Here is a 23607-nt window from a genome sequence, read left to right as displayed (position 1 = left end):
ACATGAATTACTTCTCATTAATTTGCATATAGTTAATAAAGTGTCTATATTAAACAACTGATAAAATTATAAGAATCAAAATATGTTCTGCAAACTCTAGATAGCCAGTAGAGACTAGACTGCAAAGAACATACCTGGAGTTGCATATCAGCTGCAGCACACACCTTTTTGGACTCACACAGTCTTGACACCATATTTTTTGGCAGTGGCTTGAATTAAAAAAAAAAAAGAACCTATTTAGAATTGTGCTGTTGATGATAAAAACATATTTGAAGTGCTTTGCATTGAGGAAGAAAATCTCCCATTCATGCTCACAAAGCATGAAATGGACAATTAAGATACTGGCAATAATTTACATAGCAACCAAGAAATCATTGTGCGTCTCACTGTTTTTCTGTAAATTGATCCTATGTTTCCTTATATGCCTGTTAAAAATATTATGACTATCTTTAGAGATAACTAACAGAGGGGCAGCTACAGTCCTTCCAGGTCATCCTCACTAATCTTCAAAGCAGGTAATAGCTTCTCCTGTTGGTCTTTGAGCATAGTTCCCTTAGACTTACAGGGAGCCCATGTTACTTCCATTGAGCTGGTAGGGTTTTCCTAACTTCAACTGGGATAGCATCAGGGCTTCTACCCTAACCCACATTAAAATGTTTTGTTATACTGAACAGTAAGTATCTACCCTTTGAAATTTTTAACAAAGTTAAATTTATTCCATATCTATGGCAATAAAATTACTCATGCCACCACAGACTGAAATTCAGAGACATTTTTCAAGTCATTAAAGTAAACCGTTTTTGACATTCTGTCCAGACATCTATGAGTACTTCCAAAGATTTTTTTCATGCCACATTTTTAAGAGTATCTGTATATAAATGTTTGACACTTTTTCCTTAGTTCTTCCAATGCTTCCTGAAGCTTTTCAATAGATGTTTTTCCTAGTAAGCATATTCTTTTTTCTTTAGTAGCAGTTTTATTAAACAAGCATATTAAATATGGTTAACATAACTGGGTTCTTGCTAAAATATTAAGAAAGTTACTACGTTACAAAATGTAATACATATGTTTGGTATTACACTGAGCTCTAAAAGCACACCTAAACTTTTACAGTGTGTTGAAGTGTTTAAGAAATAATATATATATCCTGATGGCTGTGCTGTATGGTTAGATTCTGTGCAAATGATATGACTTCAAGACAACCAAAGTTAATGTTCACAGAACAAAAACCCAACTGCAGAAAAGTTACTCATAAGTGAGGAAAATGTTATCAATTAACACTGTGGAATCTGGAAGGTAAAGCAGGTTAGACAAACTCTCATGTTGCACAGCTGTTTTATGCAGCAGCTTGCCAAAGCTTGTAACCTCTTCTCCAAGACAAATGTTAGCTGGGTCAAGAACGGGACAGAACAACACCCACTATTTTGCCTGTCATAAATGTGCACAGCTGTTCAATTTCAGCACAGACAAATACACCAATGAAGTCTGTCCTACAGTATATCCTTCTTAGGACAGTATTTACCCTTCCTAAATATAGAAGTTCTGTTTCAAATTAGATGATGATTTTGGATAACTAGTGTAACAGTAAATGAGCAGTTATCCATCATAATAAAGATGTTAGTAGCTGACTACCTTGAGGCTCCATGCTAGATTTAGTATTGTTCACAGTACTGCTTCATTATGTAGAACTTGTTAACACAAGAAGCAAAGTAGGAAAAAAATTACAAATGGTAGAAAGTATTTTGGTTGGACAATTTTTATCCTGGCTTTATGAACATCTCTTGTCTCATCCCCTTACATAAAATAAGGCATGGATTTTGGTGACTTTTCATCCTGGAAATAAAGCACACGTGGGTTGGCAATAACACAATTTCAGCTGTCATGCAAGAAAACCTATAGAATTTTGAATAAATTTTGTTATTAAGCACCAAACCTATCAGCAAGTTTTAGCAGGTTTTTGGAGGCTTTCATTTCATAGTGAGGTAGTGCACTATGGAATCAAATAAAACTGATTTCTTCTCTGGGCACCCATATTTTGGATACAGTAAAGTGTGAGAAAACTGGATGGGAATTCTTAAATTGTAATTTGCCAGTGTTACAAAAGCTGAACATACAAAAGCTTGACAAATATGTATTATTTCACACAGTTATAATTGAAGAGTGTTAAAGCCAAGACCACTCCTTCCAGTAAGGTCAAACCACCTCTTTCAACATAATGGATTCTCATTTTTGGTTTTCGGCTATATTAAATGATGGTATAAGAGGATGTTAAGAGCATAGACTTTCAGCTAGTACACAAAATAAATAGAACAAAAGGCACTAGACTTTTCTAAGTGGCATTTTAGTAAACCACAGTCCCACAGATCCTCAAATGAATTGGGAAATCCAAGTTAGCAGTTCCCTGAGACACAGAGCAGCAAGATTCGGCGATGCGGACAGTCTTTATATGCTCCCTAAGAGAGCTGGTCACATCCAGCCCTGCTCAAGAAACAAGTGAAGCAGGCCTGATTCTCAGTTCATAGCTAAGCAGTTCTAACAGATTCACCCAAGACAGTCTTGCCTTCTTTTGACTGCACTACAAGTATCCGATCTCAAGCCAGAGAAGAATGGTGAAAGCGCACTCTCTGCATTCACCTGTTTCTTCCCTATATTCTTCTACAAACATCTATCCTATTCTGAATCACATTCTTGAGAGGAGGTACAAAATGATCATTAATAATGCACTAAAATATCTCTGCACAGTAGATGGCTTAGCACCACCGTCTAGAGACAAAGTAAGATGTATGTAATAGAATCATAGAATAGTTAGGGTTGGAAAGGACCATAAGATCATCGAGTTCCAACCCCCCCTGCCATGGGCAGGGACACCACAAGCTAAACCATATCTCCCAAGACTCTGCCCAACCTGGCCTTGAACACCACCAGGGATGAAGCATTCACAGCTTCTTTGGGCAACCCATTCCAGGGCCTCACCACCCTCACAGTAAAGAACTTCCTCCATATATCCAATCTAAACTTCCCCTGTTTAAGTTTTAACCCATTACCCCTTGTCCTGTCACTACAGTCCCTAATGAAGAGTCCCTCCCCAGCATCCCTATAGGCCCCCTTTGGATACTGGAAGGCTGCTATGAGGTCTCCACGCAGCCTTGCCTTCTCCCGGCTGAACAGCCTCAACTTTTTCAGCCTGTCTTCATACGGGAGGTGCTCCAGTCCCCGATCATCCTCGTGACCCTCCTCTGGACTTGTTCCAACAATTCCATGTCCTTCTTTATGTTGAGGACACCAGAACTGCACACAATACTCCAGGTGAGGTCTCACAAGAGCAGAGTAGAGGGGCAGGATCACCTCCTTCGACCTGCTGGTCATGCTCCTTCTGATGTAGCCCAGTATACGGTTGGCTTTCTGGGCTGTGAGCACACACTGAAGTCAACTCATGTTCATTTTCTCATCAACCAACACCCCAAGTCCTTCTCCACAGGGCTGCTCTGAATCTCTTCTCTGCCCAACCTGTAGCTGTGCCTGGGATTGCTCCAACCCAGGTGTAGGACCTTGCACTTGGCATGGTTAAACTTCATGAGGTTGGCATCAGCCCACCTCACAAGCATGTCGAGGTCCCTCTGGATGGCATTCCTTCCCTCCAGTTTATCAACTAAACCACACAGCTTGGTGTCATCGGCAAACTTGCTGAGAGCACACTCAATCCCACTGTCCATGTCACCAAAGATGTTGAACAAGACCGGTCCCAACACCGATCCCCAAGGGACACCTCTCACTACTGGTCTCCAGCTGGACATTGAGCCACTGACCACAACTCTTTGTATGTGGCCATCCAGCCAGTTCTTTATCCACCGAGTGGTCCATCCATCAAATTGATGTCGCTCCAATTTAGAGACAAGGATGTCGTGTGGGACAGTGTCGAACGCTTTGCACAAGTCCAGGTAGATGACATCAACTGCTCTACCCCTGTCCATCAGTTCTGTGCCCCATCATAGAAGGCCACCAAATTGGTCAGGCAGGACTTCCCCATAGTGAAACCATGCTGGCTGTCACCAAGCACCTTGTTGTTTTTCATGTGCCTTAGCATGCCTTCCAGGAGAATCTGCTCCAAGATTTTTCCAGGCACAGAGGTGAGACTGACTGGTCTGTAGTTTCCTGGGTCATCCGTTTTCCCCTTCTTCAAAATGGGGGTTATATCACCCTTTTTTCCAGTTGTCATGAACTTCACCTGACTGCCATGACTTTAATACCAACAGTCTCCAAGAAAATATTTTTTGCTTTTTTGCAGCCATATAAATATCAATGTAGATTTACTCTGCTTTAAAGAGCAAGCTCTACTCTTTGAGCAGGCTAAGATCAACAGGAAATTACAAATAATTCTTATGACAAACCCTATTGACAGGAGAGACATAAATGTGCCTTTGTTCAAATCTATGAGCGCTACTGATCTGGCTCGAACATTGTGTTGTTATCATTCACAAGCCAAACAGAATTTGTCACCAGAAAAACACTGACAAAATTAGATTAAGTTGAAAGAATGATAAAAAAAGACATGACTTATTTTTCCCAAAGCACCTCTGGGATTTTAAATGTTAAGATTTCATGGAACTAAAATTAGATTCCAGAGGGTTTTCCGAAGATCACCACTCCTCCCCAGTGTTTGTTTCTGTGAGTATCAGGCATACAGATACGCTGAGGTCTTGCATGTACTGAGGAAGAGGTGCTGTTTCAGGAAATAGAAACTATTTCTCCTTGCTGCCTTAGAATCTCATACAGCCCCTTAATAAGCAGCCAAGTAAAGGAAAAAAAAAAAAAAGCATCAGCATGGTTATTTTACTCATCCTGAAAGATGAGCTCTCCGATAAAACCAGAATCAAACTGTCATCCTCCTCCAAGAAAGACTTCGCAGAGCTTTGGCTGAAACTATGCTAACTGAATAACCATACCATTTTAAAAACTTAAACCCTACATACTATACTTTGGGTTCCACTTTTCCATCCTTTTATATTAAGTAACTTTAAGATCTTGGCATAAATTTTTCAGCATATTTGCCATGGTGGCTAAAAGAACAGAACTCCCCATGTCCCAAAGTACACTTAACTCCTTACTGCTGTGTAGTAACCACAACACATCACAACTGTTTACTATCTGAGAGCTTATTCTTGCAATCATGCTAATACAATACTGCCTTTGTAATTCCATCTCTGTGAAAAATTAAGTCAGTTCAAATTTGAACAGCTGAAATACTGGCCTTTGTCAAAGAGAGCCTCCAAAGACACATAAGCTTCAAATGATTTAGCTCAACAGACCTACCACATATCTGTGCACTTAACAAAATCAAACAAACACAGTGAAGCAGAAAGGTACACATACACCAGATTGTCTGCTTAAGCACTGCTACAACCTCATTTTGGTATGGCTCATCTTCATGAGTTTACCTGAGTGGTTCAACTTCTTAATTAACACAGTCCTCTCTATTCCTTCCCCTCCTCCCCAAAAGGATTTTCTGGCTTGAGTTCTCTCTAAGATGAAAGGAAACCCAGGCTTGCTACTTTCTTGGAACAACTACTTTTGTGCTGGCGAGCTTTTTGAACTAAATTCACAACAGTTGGTCCTTTTGCCAGAAAAGCTTGCAAGCTTTTTCACTCCTCAGTACTCAACAGCACAACCATCCAAAATGCACAGAAAGCAGAAACATGCTTTCTATAAACTTTAAGGTATTTTGCACCAGATCCTTATGATCCATATCTATATGCATATGGCATTTTCAGCTTTGAAGCCTTGCTCACCAAATCTTCTGTTTGCAATGCTACTAAAACCCAGTTTCTAACAGTTCCTGTGTTTTAATAATGAAAACAATACCTCTTTCCCCTCCACTTCCCATAACCATAAGCACTGATCCTAAGTGAGGATCCTGAGGGTCCTTCTATAATTGGATTTTATGGCAAGAGCAATCACAAACTGAGACTATGCTACCAAGTTTTTCTGATGTAATTATGCTCAGTGGGAGTGTTAAAAAATGACACCATCTAAAATCTACTTGCAAAAACTGTCACATAGATGCAGCAATGCCAAAAGAAGGATGCTGCTTCAAATTATCTGCACTGCCTCCTTAACAAGCTAAGTCAGTAAAAACCCCTCCTTTTGTCAACATCCAGCAGAGCTATGATTGTGTAGCTGTTGCAGGAAAGATCCTTCTCACCCAGAAGAGCTCAGCCTCTTTACTCCTAAGAAGAAACTTTATGGAAGTTCTCATATGGAAAAATATTTGGATGAAATGGTTTTACAAAGTTCACATTTTAACCGTTTCACCCACCTTCCTTACTTCCCCTTGAAAAGAGAGTAAAGTGGACTCACTTTTCTTTCAGATAACTAAAAAAATAGACAAGATAATGTTGATTCAAATTTCTATTTGCACACCAAAAAAATTAGTCCGGGAACAAGTACAGAAAAGATAAACCCCAAAAGGATTTTTGTGAAGTTGTAAATGTAAGAGATGGGGGATTTTCTATTCAAAGTACTTTGCAACATATATACAACAGATAAAAGTAATTGCTCTAACAAACACTAAATTTCAAGAACAAAAAAGATTACTTCAATCTATTCGTATTTAAATAACAAACACAGAAAGCTGATATCAGATACTTACAACTAGCTTAGACAAACCAATATAAGCAAAAGCAGACTTATACATGCTGTATAATGGCTTAAAAATAAATTCTAAATTTTTTAAAAAGCAATTAGAAGGAAACCGTCTAAAGCCCTCAAAAGCCACAGACCCTTTTCAGGCTCTTCTTCTCATCTTCCAGCATAATCTACTCTTCAAGAACCCTTCAAGACTGAATTTCCACATTAAACCTATCTCAATTACTCTCTGAAAGGGCAAATTTCACCACCAATAAACAGAAGAAGTTTATGGAAATGCCAAATGGAACACAGAGTCTGCTTCTTAGCTTTTGCAACTAAACATGGTTAAGTCATTTTGAAAATACAGTGCCATAAATATGTTTCACAAATCTCTTCAAATGTTTTAATAAAGCTCATTCTCTAAACTCCTGTGCAATCAGATTAACTCCACAATGTTTAAACACTAACATGAACTTTACAGGGAACACTAGAAAGCAGTATTTCAGTATGTGGACTCAAACATAAATGAGGAACACTCCTAAACCCAGTACTTTCAACTCCTAGGAGGAGACTTTCTTTGTGCAACCATTTCTGCAGAAATTATTGTCATGTAAAAAAACAAAAAACAAACCAGCCAAACCAACAAAGCTGACTTCCAGAGTAAATTTCTCAGACAATATCTATTAAAATAAAAGTTAAACAAGGTATTTTTTAAGTGTTCAATGGAAGCAAACGTAATTCCACTTCTGTAATACTGAAATATACTGAGCGCTTAGTATTGGATAAAATGCTTCAATGAAGTATAACACTACACGACTTAAGAGGCTTTCTAGATTTTGCATTGATAGGTAGTCTAGTCTTCAGCCATTATATTTAAGGACGCTGAAACTTGACTCAGTCAAAAGCACTTGGAAAAACATCTTTGGTTATTATTTACTGGTTTGTATTTTTTAAATGGTTGTACAAATATGAATCATGTATTGCTGACATGTGTTAAAACGACCACTGAAAGCCACCTTGTTCAAAAGTGCATTGTTTTTCCCACAGAAAGTAGATCCTTACAGTAGAACGGCACAGAATAGCTTTATGTAAAAAAGGAATCAGAATTTTAATGCAGAGATTCATGACTACCAGAATCTAACTAATCTTAATCTCATCCTAAATAAAGCAGTACATTTTCATGAGAAAATACTTCACTCACTACCCTACACTGTCCTAAAAATGTGAGGTTTTAAACACTGCAGAGGATTTTAATTTATTTCCATGATTTTGTACCCAAGCTTTATTTACAGACAGACTTCATACAGTTCAATGATGAATCACTGTTTTTGTCAAAACTTACCTGTAATTAAAACACTCTGCATAACTTGATTCACACAGAAGTTTACCTGCTACACTAAGTTTGTGTAGTATGGGAACTACACAACAACCTTTGTAGGAAAAAAAGGCTAAAAATTTTAAAAATGTAATTGGAACCCTGGATATAAGGATCTTCTATTCTTTTACGTATTAGGTTTATCTCTTCTGCAGTAAGAAAAACAACTTTTTTTCTGAATGACTGAAGTTATAGTATTAAGTTTCATTGTTTATTTCTCCTTTAAACATTATTAATAAATAACACATGAAAATATGGTTCTTTCCCCGAATATTGAAAATTCCTATTTTCAATATTTTACATATTAATTTTCCTTACCTGTCCCGTTTTATAATGCCTTGCAAATTGGTTAACCACTCGATAGTCATTTGCAAAGTACTCCATTAGAATTGAGGGAACTTCAGCAAAATCAGTAGCACATCTGGTTCCTAGAGGTAGAATAATTGTACACATTAGCATTTGCTATTTTCATTAACACAAATAGTTAACTCTTGCTAAAAGTTTTTGCAACTTTCAGCTTGGACTTTTGGTGAACTTTAATGTTCTTTCATTTATTAAGTCAATATTTTATTTCTATAGCAATTGTACATATTGCCAGAAAAACTTCATTATAATCCTACACATTTTAATATAAATCACAAAGTAAAACAAAATATTTGAACAGCTGGGTGAGGCACTTTACAAAGCTCTGGATCACACCCTTTTTAAACTAAACCAGACTGTAGCCAAACTGGCCCTACATGAAACACCAAATATATTTAAGTGTCTTAAACCTAAATCAAACTACAGTGTAAATAAAATTCTGCCTTAATCCCATTCACAGTTACAATTTTCAGCTTCCATCTGTTTGCTGAGCTTACTTATGCTTTATGTTAACCTTACTATATAATACCAAGTCATTCATCCAAGGAACACTCTTGCAGATTGAAGATGTTCTAACTGCAATAATAGTATCTTAACAGTTAGTCGTTTCAAAAAGCACTTTCCCAAAACCCCTGGAAGTTACTAAGAAGCAGCACATCACCACATCAAAGCTGCATGTCAATTTCTGTATTAAAGTTAGGGATGTATAAAGCTGTTGCTTTAATAACACTGAGCATGGATCACCTCTGTCCCTGTCTGCTAGAGACAATGTCAACATTCAAAACTAGTTTTAAATGTAAGTATGTTTTTTGTTTCAATATTCTTTAAGACTCCTTTTTTTAATCCCTCCTTTGAGCTTTACAGATCTTTCTCTAATTTCTAATCTGAATTTGTAACCTGTTTATACTCTGTTTTCAGACCAACACCGCTCTTCAAGGCCCCACCAGCAGCAGACTGGGTACTTGAATATTTGGAAATGTTAATCAGAGAAGAGAGGCAGGGAAGAGTAGAAAAGACTTGAAACACTCAGTGCACTTCAACTAGAATATCAGATTTTTTGTTCTTATGAGAACAGATGGTCCCTAACAGACATCCCTGGGGCAAGACATTTGACTGTCACACATTCCAAATCCTGAAAACAAAAAAAGTTTTCTGCAGAAACAATTCAACTGACCTCCAGTGCTGCTTTTGCAATGCTAGATCTGGAGTGAAATCCCCTGGGACTCAGGACTGCCTGGAGCTAAGGCAACACTGAAACCATATCCAGGGACTCATGGAAAGTCTGAGCCTGAAAATCAGCCATTTCCTGCCCCTTCAAGACTTTGACATGCAGACCTATAAGATTCATCGCAAGAGAACTCTACCAAACATACAAGTACGCCCGGCGGTCAATATAAGCAAAGCCGTATCAGTGAAAGGGGTGGAGGAGAGCACTTAACAGCCTCAAGTATACAGAGCTTATACTGAAAAAGCATATACAGCGTTAATTTGTTTTAACAATGTCCAGTAGTGACAAACTTAAAACCAGCTCAGTCTATTTTAATTTTAACGGGAAGCCTTGAGAAAGAATATCTTGACACTGGGCGAGACATATCTTTTGATAACACATAACTCTACCATAGATTCCCCTTTCTATCAAAAGCATAATATAAAAATGGTAAAACATAAAAAAAAAATCCTTCAGACAGAGAAGCTACAATTTAATCTATTTGGTTGTGGGTTTTTTTTAATAAGTAAGTATCTACTGCAAATGGGATTTGTGGATACGTGAATGCCCCCTACCTGGAAACGTTCAAGACCAGTCTGGGTGTGGCTTTCAGCATCCTGGTCTAGTGGAAGGTGTTCCTGCCCATGGCAGGGGGGTTGGAACTGGATGCTCTTTAAGGTCCCTCCTAACCCAAAGCAGTCTACGATTCTATGATTTCCAGCACACTATTAAAGATGATGATATAGGAAGCTGTCTGCAGGTAAGAAAAGTGGCATGCCAAGCAGCTTTAGCCAAACACATCTTTGACCCATTTGCCACAGCAGCCTGCAAGCTGTCAGCCAGTACACTCACTGCCACTGCTTGAGAAGAAGGACTAAATGAAAAAAGACAACATTCCCTTCTTGTGCATCCACTAAGCTGTGATTGCATATTCATTCCTGTTCATTTACATAAGATAAATGGCCTCCAGTTAATCATGCCTGTGATTACAACATGATTTTATCAACTTTACTTTAATCAGAATTAGCTAGAAAAAGCCTGGCTTTACAGATTCTCCATATTGTCAGTTGTCCTGGGTTCAGCAGTAGCAGTCATTTTTCCCCTCCTTGGTAGCTGGTGCAGTGCTGTGTTTTGACTTTCAGCTTGGGAACAGAGCTGATAGCGATGTTTTGGTTTGGCCAAGGACTTTGTGAGCCTCATGCTCTGCCAGGGGGGAGGGGAAGCCAGGAGGAAGCAGAGACAGGACACCTGACCCAAACTGACCAAAGAGGTATTCCATACCACAGCACGTCATGCCCAGGATGTAACTGGGAGTTAGCCGGAAGGGCTGGGAGACTGCAGGGTTGGAGGAGGTATCGGTCGGAGCTTGGTCGGGCTTGGTGGGGGCAAGTTATCGGTCGGCTGGTGCTGAGGTGTTGTATTCTCTTCCCTTGTTATTTCCTTTATCATTATTATCATTGGTGGTAGCAGTAGTGATTTGTGTTATACCTTAGTTACTAAACTGTTCTTATCTCAACCCGTGGGAGTTGCATTCTTTTCGATTCTCCTCTCCATCCCTCCGAGAGCGGGGGGAGGGCAAGAAAGGGGGGGGGGAAGTGAGTGAATGAATTACCTGACTGGGTTTAAACCACGACATCAGTATATGCTCTTTACAAAAAAATTATTTGCTGATTTTCTTAATTCAATTTCCTAAGTCATTTCCAACCCACGATTCATCGTGCTTTTACACTAGGTGAAAGTTTAGCTGAATTTATTTTAAATACTTCAATTATTCCATTATTACAACTCCACATAAAGCAAGCTTGCAATAGCGGATAGACCACTAGAACAAAGATCAGCAGTAGAGAAAAGAAAGATACAATTGTCTAATTCATATTAGGAGATGAAGAATATTGGAGTTTAGATAAAATCTGGGGATCTGATATTGTACTTTCAGGTCATCAAAGAAGTGTAAGTATCAACATGACTCAATCATTTGTTGTTCACTTTTCTTGTTTCATTTTTTTTCCCCCCTTTTTTAGTTTACACCTTTCTTCTAGAAATTATACATTTAACTGAAACAAAAGAAAAACAAGAAAACACTATTCTAACTCTCTTACCAGTAACATGTTGGTACCGAGTTCTTCCCAGCATAGAATGCATAGCATGTCCCATTTCATGGAAGAGATTCTCCATCATGCCAGGACTTAGTAGCGTTGGTGCGCCTCTTGCTGAATGGGGCAGGCTAAGCATAAGAACAACTACAGGCAACTGGTACTCTCCATTTTCCTTTAACCTGCCTCCACGGACTGTAAAGTGACAATCCTTTTCAAGATGAAAGCAAACAGCAGCCAATGTCATTACATCAATGATATTAAAGCAGTAATGAAATTATTAAACTATTAAATTAAACCTAAAAACATTGAGTTACACAAGCAATATTCAATGATCATTCACTAAGGGGAAATCCTGCCTGACCAATTTGGTGGCCTTCTATGATGGGGCACAGAACTGACAGCCAGAGGTAGAGCAGCTGATGTCATCTACCTGGACTTGTGCAAAGCATTCGACACTGTCCCACACGACATCCTTGCCTCTAAATTGGAGGGACATCAATTTGATGGATGGACCACTGGGTGGATAAAGAACTGGCTGGATGACCACAGGCAAAGAGTTGTGGTCAATGGCTCAATGTCCGGATGGAGACCGGTAACTAGCGGTGTCCCTCAGGGATCAGTGTTGGGACCGGTCTTGTTCAACATCTTCCTTGCTGACATGGGCAGTGGGATTGAGTGCGCCCTCAGCAAGTTTGCCGATGACACCAAGCTGTGTGGTTCGGTTGATACCCTGGAGGGAAGGAATGCCATCCAGAGGGACCTTGACACGCTTGTGAGGTGGGCTGATGCCAACCTCATGAAGTTTAACCATGCCAGGTGCAAGGTCCTACACCGGGGTCAGAGCAATCCCAGGCACAGCTACAGGTTGGGCAGAGAAGAGATTCAGAGCAGCCCTGTGGAGAAGGACTTGGGGGTGTTGGTTGATGAGAAAATGAACATGAGCCGGCTTCAGTGCGTGCTTGTAGCCCAGAAAGCCAACTGTATCCTGGGCTGCGTCAAAAGGCGCGTGACCAGCAGGTCGAAGGAGGTGATCCTGCCCCTCTACTCTGCTCCTGTGAGACCTCACCTGGAGTACTGTGTGCAGTTTTGGTGTCCTCCACATAAAAAGGACATGGAAATGTTGGAACAAGTCCAGAGGAGGGCCACAAGAATGATCAAAGGGCTGGAGCACCTCCCGTATGAAGACAGGCTGAGAAAGTTGAGGCTGTTCAGCTGGGAGAAGAGAAGGCTGCGTGGAGATCTCATAGCAGCCTTCCAGTACCTGAAGGGGGCCTATAGGGATGCTGGGGAGGGACTCTTCATTAGGGACTGTAGTGACAGGACAAGGCGTAACGAGTTAAAACTTAAACAGGGGAAGTTTAGATTGGATATAAGGAGGAAATTCTTTCCTGTTAGGGTGGTGAGGCAGGTGGAATATGTTGCCCAGGGGGGTTGTGAATGCTCCATCCCTGGCAGTGTTCAAGACCAGGTTGGATGAAGCCTTGGGTGATATGGTTTAGTGTGAGGTGTCCCTGCCCATGGCAGGGGGGTTGGAACTAGATGATCTTAAGGTCCTTTCCAACCCTAACTATTCTATGATTCTATGAACTGTGTTGTTCAATAGCAGCATGCTGTTTCTCCATCTTTATTATGTGCTTCATATTCATTTGAAAACTACCTTATTCCATAAAAACTGTGTTGTATTGTTTTTAGAAAAAAAAATTTTGGTTTAGAATTATCAAAACCTCTTTTTTTTTTCCTAAAAAATATGACTAGCTCAAAGAAATTTACTGATGTATCTAAACCATATTTTTTAGATTGTTCTCTCATTTTTCAGCAGTAGCTTCTTTACAAAAATATACTGCACAGCACTCCTAGTATATTGTGAAATATTAGTAAAACAGAGTAATATATTAAACTAATAAAAATTTAAGGTTTGTCTACTTATCACCTCAGTAAAAGTGTTAATTTGCAAATGTTTATACAGAGTGAAATGTCTGTATACTGGCACTAGACAGCATGAGTGAGTGAGCCACAAGATTTGGAGCCATTTACAGTTTTACATTAAGTTTTGAATAAAAATTAGTTGTCATTATGAGCTTTCACCTTTACAGAGTACTAAAAATTCAGACTGTTTTTACTTGCAAGTAGTTGACCAGAAAATACATGTTTAGAATCTGTGATTTCTCTAAACAGATTTCTATGACATTTCACAGCATTCTGTAGAACAAAGACTCTGAGTTCACTCTATCAGGTGAGGTTTCTTTAAAACGGAAGGTTACTCACAAAAAATTTTACCTAAAACTATATTTTAAGTTAGAGGGTTTCATTGTTTAAATTTGATTTCTTTTAAATCAAGGTACCTTCTACTAAACTTAAATTATAAATGGGCCTAATACTACAGTCATTACTCAAATAACACCCACTCTGGACTCAGATAGTAAATGTTACCTGATGTGGTTTATCAGGTCGCTGAAAGAAGTCACAATATATGTATCCTAGCAAACCTTCTGTTTCATGAACAACAGCCTGAAGAAATAAAGCAGCATTTCCACAGTGAACACACCGATATGATGTGTAAATTGAAAACACAGTATTCTAATCCAAAGCTATATAATGCATAAATGACAAATAAAACTAAGAATAATTAATGTGAAATCTGTTGGTAATTATAGTTGGGAAAAAAAGAAATATATATAGAAGATCCGCAACTTGTCCCTCAAACTACAGCCATTTCTGCATTTCATTCAGAACTAATTAGTCACAGATTAGTCTTAAAAGTAACATTGTCTGTAACCCCTACACGACTTTAGAGAAGCTAACATCACCAGAAGCTGATTTACCATAGAAATAAAATAGAAATTGAAAGAGTAAGGAGTGTTTATAAATTGACTGACAGGATATAAAGAAAAGCAGCTCTTGCTGGAGGTGGAAGCGCAGTGAAGAAGATCTGGAAATGAATACATGGAAGACAACTGAGGAACCTGGGAACATGATGAGTAAATTATTGCTCAAGTTTTCACTTCCACCCTCCTTTGAGAAGAGAGCAAAAAAAAAAATAATGACAATAATGACACAAAAATAGTTCTCAAAGTGAAAATGACATACAGAAGAAAAAAAAGAAATGAGGCAGACACATGATTGCTAGAATAGGTACCTACAGCATTCTGGTTGTCTACAGTCATCTACAAATTAAAAAACTAGCAAAGCTGATTCATGACAGCTTGAATGTTAAGCAATCATCTCCAAACAGAGAAACTGTTTCTGATTCAGTAACCCATCACACAAACACACATTATAAAGGCCATAAAACAGCAGCATACAAAAGGCACTTAAGAGAGTATAAAGCCCTTGCGGTCTAACTTGATCTGAAATTAGATAAGTAGTCTGCGCTTTTGATAGGTACTCAAGTAATTAAAAACCAAAATCTGATTCAAAGCTTAGAGGAATACACCATCTTGCCCAAACTTCCTTTGTTGGTTCAGATGCTGGGAACAAGAATACTTACCAACTTTCGAACATCTTCAGACCAAACCTCTCCTCTCTGTGTTTGTTCAGCATAAAGGGAGATTCCTAGGAGCTGACTGAACAATGAGTTCAAACCTTCCATGCATGCCCCAAGTGAGAAAAATGGACAGTACAAGCCAGGATCAATGTTGTACCTAAGAAAATACAAGAATCCCAAATCAGTCAGTTGAGCTACATAAACTACAGCATTCACCTCAAAGTTACAGGATGTTACAAAATACACACATAAGCCTTAAGACCCTTATTGAGCATGTTTGGCTTTATTTTTCAAATCATGAAACTAAGTCAAAGATTAGTTATGGTGGTGTGCTTCACAGTAACTCATTTTTTCTTACATTCAAATTTGGATACCAAATTCATCAGATGTTGACTATGATTTCCAGAGATGTGAGGAACACGTAGCTCAAACAGAACACGACGACACCATGGGTGGCCAGGTTGCGGCTTTTGATCCACAAGAAGCCACTGGCACTTAAGTGCCATTCCCATGCCAAGGTTGTGCCACATGACTAATGAGAAAATGGAGCTGCCTTTGGCTGTGGTGTAAGCAAAATCCTCAGCTAGGGCAGGAAACCAACCAGTAATCACTGCTGACACTGCAGTCTTGTCTGTCACTGGAGCAACAGAAACACCAAGAAACAATCACATTCCACACGTGAATCACACCTCAAGCTCTGGGGACTCTCTGAAAAACGTAGAAAGTACCTTAAAGCTTTGAGCCATGTGAAGATTTAAGTATGCAGAGTGGATTTCAAGCATGATTTCCTGAGCCTGACATCAAACAGCTAAGTTTGTTCAAGACACTGTAGCACAGAAGACATACATGGTGAGGAAGACATCATGCATCTGCATGCACACACAAACTGACAATGAACAAAAAGCAATAATAAAAGTAGTTTAGTGATTTATGCAGCCTATACTTGGGCTCAAACTTCCTAGGACTCAAACCCTAAAAAGGGCATCAAGCAGACTTAGACCTTCAACAAGCTCCTTAGGACCACACAACTCCTTGGAGACAACTGCAAAATCAGAACTGGAATGTGCTTGTAGTTGTGCATGCACCCCAAATGGTAAAAATGTTCTTGCCCCCTTCATTTCACATACAAAGTCCAAGTGTTCTTTACACCATTTTCTCAGGTCTCCGAGTAAAGACTGTCCAACTCTAAAGAATCACAGTCCCTGCCTTCTATCTTCTTTCATGCTCTTGTGCTTTTGCTTCTTTATGAAACAGAAACTAGTCACTGAAATTTAAACACTCAACAGTTAGACTACAATACCTGAACAGCAAAGATGAGAACTATGCTATTTTTAAGCCTATGATCAAAAGGCTCAGAGAGACCAACTGTGAAAGAGCAAGCTAGTCCCTATCCACTTACCTACCCTTCCTAAAACCAAAGCCCGCTGGGTATACTGCACTTACCAATATGCTGTTTACAACTGCAGCTACAATTCACTATCCAGCTCCGCTGCACTGCGATGCACAGAAGGGTGGCATTACTTGTTCTTGAGCATGCTACTGTATTTTGTTCTATTTTTCTAGTGTATTTTATATTACCTTTATCACATATTCTAGCAACATTTTGCAACTACCATAGCAACATCTGTGAAAAATACAGGTATGCTAAGTTACAGGAATTAGCTTATTTTCACACTACAAATGCAATAAGCTAATGACAATGTATTCCATTTTTAATTCTACTAGAACACAGCAATAAAGCAGATACTGCCTCTATCATACTGACACAATTGCTTCAAGATGTGTAGCAACACTTAAATTCACTGCAGACTGCAATACACACATTTTCCTTCTCACTCAAAAAGTCTTCACACCAAAGGAACAAAAACAGGCATGATATAAATCACTTTACATCAAGTTAGATAAAAAGACTGGAGGCAAGAGAAGAGATGGAAGGAAGAAGAAAGGAGTAAGAGATGAGTTAGTTTCCATATAATCAGTTACAGAAATTTGGAATATGACAGACACTGCTTTACCCCTGGAACCCTCCCAGAAGTACAGAATGACAGCGTATGTGTTGAATATCCTAAGAGTTTTAAGCAAGTAACTCCTAGGAACTGCAACTCCTTCAAAAGTGGCACTTTTTGAAAAGCTATAGCAGATGAATCTCAGATGTCTCCAGACTTTTCCAGTACCAACCTGTGATCACCTTCTGCTGGTATTGCTACCATAAAATCTTAAACCCACCACTAAGTGCTTCAGCCCTGATTCTGCTCTGAAGCTTTCCCTGCATGCAGACTACAAGACCTGCTAAATGACCTTTTTATTAAAAGGAAAAATAACACCTTTTAGTCATAGCAACCTCTGTAATAGTTTAGGACTGGTTTTTGACACATCACTAAAATTTTACACCATCATCCTACATACTACCATAAATACTAGGCTGAGTTTCTCATTTCTAATTCAAACAATCGTTTCTTTAACTAAGGACTGAGCTTAAATGTCCACTATAAAAGTAGCGTCTCAGTGATGATGATGGCTTGACTTCACGAACGAAGATTTGGGAAGGGCTTTACTCACACTTACTATAAGCGTGCTGATGACTAAAAAGGCCATGTAAAGCAGGATTTCTCCATATACACCCCTCCAAGCTGGGAGACACAATTTTCCTTGTTTTTAAAATTACAACACTTATTTCAAAACACATTAAGGATGAAATAGTAAAAAAAAAAAAAATAATCACACGGAAAAAAAAAAACAAAATTATACAGCACTTTTAGTCTCAATTGAGCATTGAGCTGAGTAGTAACCTAGAGCTAGGTCTCCTCAGAGCCAGTTCAGATGAGCAGTATTTATTAGTTCTGGCTCTGCCCTGATCCTGCTTGTCTCACACTGTTTTTTGCAGAGCCACTCAAATTTACCATACCTTGGAATGATTTCTTAATCCAGGTACAGCATGAAGCCCATGTACAACACTATCTCAGAACAAGTGGAGTAATACAGAGATGCTCAAGTGGTTTCATATGGTAGTTGCATCAGAGCTCTTTGCAGGGTTTTTTGCAACCTCATTTCAATCAGCCTTGCCAATGCTATGCTGACCATGTGCAAAGCTCATCTAGTACCTTCACATCTTCCTCCCCCTAGACATGCAGTATCATCCAGGGTTTCTTTGCCATTTGCTCCCTATCAACTAGGAGAAGAGAGCTGATTGTACGAGATATTTTGAGAAAGAATCTATATGATTCAATACTATAAACACACAATTCAGTAAATGAAAATTTAACTCCACCAACCATAGCAACCCGTCAGATTTTCACAGGTGCCAGAAACGAAAACATGCAACGCCTACCAGTGAGGAAAACAGAATATGAAAATTGTAAGAAAGTCAAAAACAGCACCCTTGAAAACACTTCATGGAATTAAGTCACATTTACACAGGAAGCAAGAAAACTAAAAAGAACTGTGGCATCAAGAGAGACCAGACAGCTCAAAATTTTCTGCAGAGCAGAATAGTTTTCTGATAGACCTTTTTTCAGATATTCCTGGAAACCATTTCCAAGCACATGAAAGACAAGAAAGTCATCAGGAATAGTCAGCATGGATTCACAAAGAACAAGTCATGCTTAACCAACTTGATAAAACCTCTATGATGGCCTGGTAAACAAGGGCAAAGCAGTGCACATCATTTACCTGTACTTCAGTAAGGCCTTCAACACCGTCTCTTGTAAGATACTCAGAGAGAAGCTGTTGATGTATGGGCTGGATGAGCAGACAGGGAGGTGAACTGAAGTCTGGCTGAATGGCCAGGCCTGGAAAGAGGTGACCAGTGCCACAGAGTATATTTGGAGGCCAGTGACTAGCAGTGTACTCCAGGGGACCAGTCCTGGGAACAAAGAGCATGGAGCAGGCTCTTGTCAGTGGTTCCCAGAGACAGGATCAGAGGCAACGGGCACAAAATGAAACACAAGAAGCTCCCTCTGAACATCAGGAAACACTTTTTCCCTGTGATGGTGACCGAGTACAGGCACAGACAGCCCAGAGAGGTTGTAGAGTCTCCATCCTTGGAGATCCTCAAAAGTCATCTGGACATGGTCCTGGGCACCCAGGTCTAGGTGGCTGTGCTTGAGCAGAGGGCTTGGACTACACATAATGAAGAGGTCCTCCCAGCCTCAACTATCCTGTGATCTGTGAGGATGTCGTACAGAGCCAAGGACTAACACCACACAGATGCAGCATGAGACAGATTCCAGTTTTATCAGAGGACAACATTTCATTCTAACTGCAAAGGATTACCACACTCAGTTGAAATACTGGACTAACATGTTTGCTGGGGGGTGGAGGGGAAGAACTCTGAAACTACTTCATGATTTATTTCTGTCAAAAACATAGATACATAGAAGCAAGGGAAAGCGGTGATATTTCTTGACGGGTAGAAGAGCTGACGTTAATGTTATTACAGAGAGAATGTAAGTGCCTATTTCTTCCTCATTCTCAGCACTCTGTGAACACGTGCATTGCCTCCATGAACCTACCCCATGATGAAGAGGATGGGGACAAGGATTTCTGATAGGTATTTTGTAATACACTGTCACACTGTCCAAATGGGGAGGGGGGGGAGGGTAACCAGTCTACCAGTTTGTAATAGCTTTATCTTTTGGAAAAACATGATACTTATCCACCCACACATGAAAATAGCAGTAACAGACCATATTGGCTCCATGACAGTCTCCCCAGGGGAACCAGTCCCCCAGCCTGGTGGAAGATGTCACAATCTTTGACATTCTAAGTACAGAGTCCCTGATTAAACAACCATTTTAATAACTACACAAAGTTAATGTCAGCCACTTCTGGTAGAACACTGTTAGGATCAAGCCTCTCCCACATTAAATGAACAATGTGTGTTAATACTCCTCTCGCCAGCAGAAAAATCACAAAAAAGTTTTGAAACCAAACTTTTTATGCAGAACACATACACACACACAGAAGTTTCTAGTTCTGATCTCACTTATTTCTCTATTTTTGCCTTGCCTATTACACCAGCGTACAAAGGTTGAAGACAAAGATACTGAAAAAATCCTTAAATAGCACTCATGTCTTATGACACAAGACCGATACTTAAATTACTTTTTTACTAACCTGACATCAATCAGTGGTGATTATTACACCTTATACGGCAACCAGTTTGTTTGTTTGCTAGCCACTGGAATATCATATAAGTTATGGAGAAAGTGGTTAAAATACCATAATATAAAGCAGTTTTCAAAATCAATTATGATAACCAATAACACACTTCAAAATAAGTACCAGATACTGAAAAAAAACCTACTGCTCCAGGAAGTGGACAGTACATCTTCAAAAATCCTTCTCTAATACCAGTCTATGCCCACTAAGCAGTAATCATTCCAGGCACCAAACCACAGATGTAACTCACAAGTTTTGGATTTGGTCCTACCTTATACATGAGCTCTCTTTTCACAAATCAAGACCAACAATCATCGAAGAAAGCCTAACCTAAAAATTGCACTGATTCCAGGAAAACTTTCTTTGAGCTTATTTAGGAATATAAATTAGCCAAAACCTCAGCTATCTGAAGTTGATGTCCTCTAAGAAAAAACTCAACCCCTGAAATTATTATTAATAGATGATCTTGCCTTTCAGTGACAAAAGCAAGCATATAAAACTCACCCTTTTCTGCACCCCCACCTTCAAAAATTAATGCTACTCACTGCAGAATGAAAGGTGTGTAACACTAGATAAGATTAGAGGACAATGAGGAAAAGGGAAGAAACTAATTTAAAAGACCTGAATCTTTCAAAAAAAAAAAAAAAAAAGGATATATACTCAGTGAGCAGTACAGGAAATCCTACAGTCTCTACTAGATCTGTAAAACCGGAGGGTGTGGGTGGAAAGTATTTGGAAGAGTTTACACACAAACTACATGCTCCCTTATTGAAGATTCTTGCTTGATTACAGGCACTCAAACGGTAGCAGCTATTGGTAGCAGCTATTAGCAACTTCATTGTTTCCAGATGGCAGGAAAAAATAAAAAAAGCATCTGTTTGCTAGCAAATGATTACCCAAACTCAGTTATTCACAGCTTCATCACCTTAGTGAAGCTGCAAGAACACATTTCCCAGGCACAGTATTTTAGTGTCCAAATTCATGCTAAGCTAAACCACCATGGCACAACTTCTTGGCAGCAATGGGGCCTGCAATTGTGACAGCAAGCCAAACTTCTCTTCCCTCAGCCCTCTGAATGAAATTTCTAATTCTGTTCAAGGGTCTCTGGTTGTATCTTCAAAACACTCTTTGACCTGGGCCAGATTATCTAAAAGACCACATAAAACTCCAAGATAAGACTTCTACCAGTACACTCCCTTAGCACTATAAACTGCCCTGTAACAAAAATAGAGCGTGCATGTGGAGGATGCAGAGCCAGCCTTTTTGAGGGCTGATCCAAGACTGCAAAATTAATTCCTCCTGAAGCTAAAGGGAAAACTCAAAGTTCACCATCTTTTATCCAGGTGTACGGTGTTTCTTTGATTATTTTTTTTTTCAAATGTGAAACCAAGTGTATTTGAAAATGCACAGAAAAGCTTCCCAACAAAACCCTAATAAAACCAGGCAATTTCACTGCATATTATGTCTCTATCGATAGAATGAAAGGCAAAAACTTATTTAATGGATTAACAGACAGTGACTGATTCTATTAAGAAACAAAACAAAACAAAACCCACTACAAAACAACAAAGGAGCAGAGTTTCCATAGTACTACATCTTAGACTGTCCCTGAAGTGCTCACTGGTCAGAGCAAAGCAATCTTCACAATCTACATGTTAATAGCTGTTGATGACTCCACTGTGCATGTAATTATTTTTATTAGAGTACATGTCAATGGTAGCAGCCATTCTGAGACTCACTTTATGCATGATTTTCAAGGCGTTATCAACTGTTGGCTTGCATGGTTCTCTAGCTTTGTTCCTTCTATTTAAAACAAATAGTAAAAATTTCAAATAAAACTGCAAGAAGCAGCTGCTTTAGCATGAGCACAGTCTTCCAGGTCATTATTTGGCAAGCTGCCTCTACATTTATTCAGCCAAGTTACAATTTTTATCTCCAACAGGAAACGCATTCAAGTATTTTTGGGAAAAGAAATCAGAAAGGAAGTTATTACAAACCATACTGAACTACACTAACAGGAATCCTGCTACCAGTAAAATTTCTGCTAAGGGTTACTGCTACTAGCAAGAAAGGTTAATGTTCTGGAGACAGCTAATCTGAGCTGGAAACGAACTGGGGCTCCAACAACTACAGAGAGGTGCCTGAAGACAGCTTTTCTTGTGTGCTGTAATTTGCAGCTTGTTTGCTGCCCCAGCTGAGCAGACAAGCAGAATTCAATGCACATGGCATTACTAATGTGACTAGCAGAACACAGTACTGCTGTCTCCAAAGCTGGCAAATACATGACAACACAATTACAGCACTTCTAAGGAAGAAAAAGGATTCAGGTCAGCTAAGCATGCCAGCACAAGAATCAGAACATCCTGTCTGGGTACCCTTTCACTTCAAATATGAGTTCTGGGCCTCAGCAAGGTGATTCAGAGCGCTTCAAATAGTCACCTACAACGCCTGTCACCAGAGAAAGGCAGACAAACATATTCCACTCTCAGGCTTAGTAAGTTACCAACTAGACCTAACCAGAAGTCTTAAACTTAGCTATGAGCTCTGGCTCCTCTGTGGTACTTAGGCTTCCCTGACTGGACTGCATGTTGTATACCTGATTCCCAAGAGGATGAACAGCACAGCCTTTCCTATGTGAAGATGCCTTTGATAATGCAGGCAAAGGAGATGGAAGAATGGTAGTCTGATAAATCACAAGAACTTTGCAGAGCACTGTATACTCTAATCAAAAAGATTTCTTACCATAGAACTTTTCTTTTAGGGTATCTGAGGTCAAGAAAACTGACATGAATTGATTTTTGATACATGCAGTGCTACAAAACTATCCTTGAACTTGAGCACGTAAATTTTCTTAAGCCATGACATGATACTCAAAGGATCTGAATGTACTTCTGGAAGAGCAGGAAAAGGAAATACCAAAATTTCTATCCGTTACAGACATACACACCAGAAAACACAATTATTAATAGAAAAGAAGACTTCCTGAAGTCAAGAAGGCATTTTTACATGACTAGATATTAAAAAAAAAATAGCTTAGATGTAGGAAATATCATTTCACATTTATGTAAAGAAAAAAAAAAAGGACACCAGTATATGAATCTCACTGAACAAATCAGAAACAGCAGCAAGAAATACATACATGAACTATCTACAGTGGAAAAGAATATTTTTCTCTGTGCTAAACTTTCAAAAAATAATAGAAGTCCCTTTTGTTGTAATAATGAACCTTAAATTACTGCGTTCCTCTAGAATTGCATAACTCCTACAGTTAAATGTCCAAAACTGTGAAAGACTGAGA

At 39.1% G+C, this 23607-nt stretch overlaps 1 protein-coding gene across 2 annotated transcripts in view; it reads right to left on the bottom strand.

The window, feature by feature from the left end:
* MIPEP (mitochondrial intermediate peptidase) overlaps positions 1 to 23607 on the bottom strand; it is a 74096-nt gene that overhangs the window by 28409 nt on the left and 22080 nt on the right. For both annotated transcript variants that reach the window (XM_057399621.1, XM_057399622.1), the window contains 5 exons: positions 15153 to 15306; positions 14096 to 14173; positions 11669 to 11873; positions 8318 to 8427; positions 135 to 209 (listed from right to left, as the gene is read on the bottom strand). In XM_057399621.1, coding sequence (XP_057255604.1) covers positions 135 to 209; positions 8318 to 8427; positions 11669 to 11873; positions 14096 to 14173; positions 15153 to 15306 — 622 coding nt within the window. The remainder of the gene's footprint in view (positions 1 to 134; positions 210 to 8317; positions 8428 to 11668; positions 11874 to 14095; positions 14174 to 15152; positions 15307 to 23607) is intronic.

Source organism: Pezoporus wallicus, unplaced genomic scaffold (assembly GCF_028554395.1).
Source record: "Pezoporus wallicus isolate ANWC-B61680 ecotype Strahan unplaced genomic scaffold, APGP_CSIRO_Pwel_v1 scaffold_6446, whole genome shotgun sequence".
Lineage (NCBI taxonomy): Eukaryota > Metazoa > Chordata > Aves > Psittaciformes > Psittacidae > Pezoporus > Pezoporus wallicus.
The sequence above is the reverse complement of the archived record's forward strand: the minus strand, read 5'-3'. Positions and strand labels throughout refer to the sequence as shown.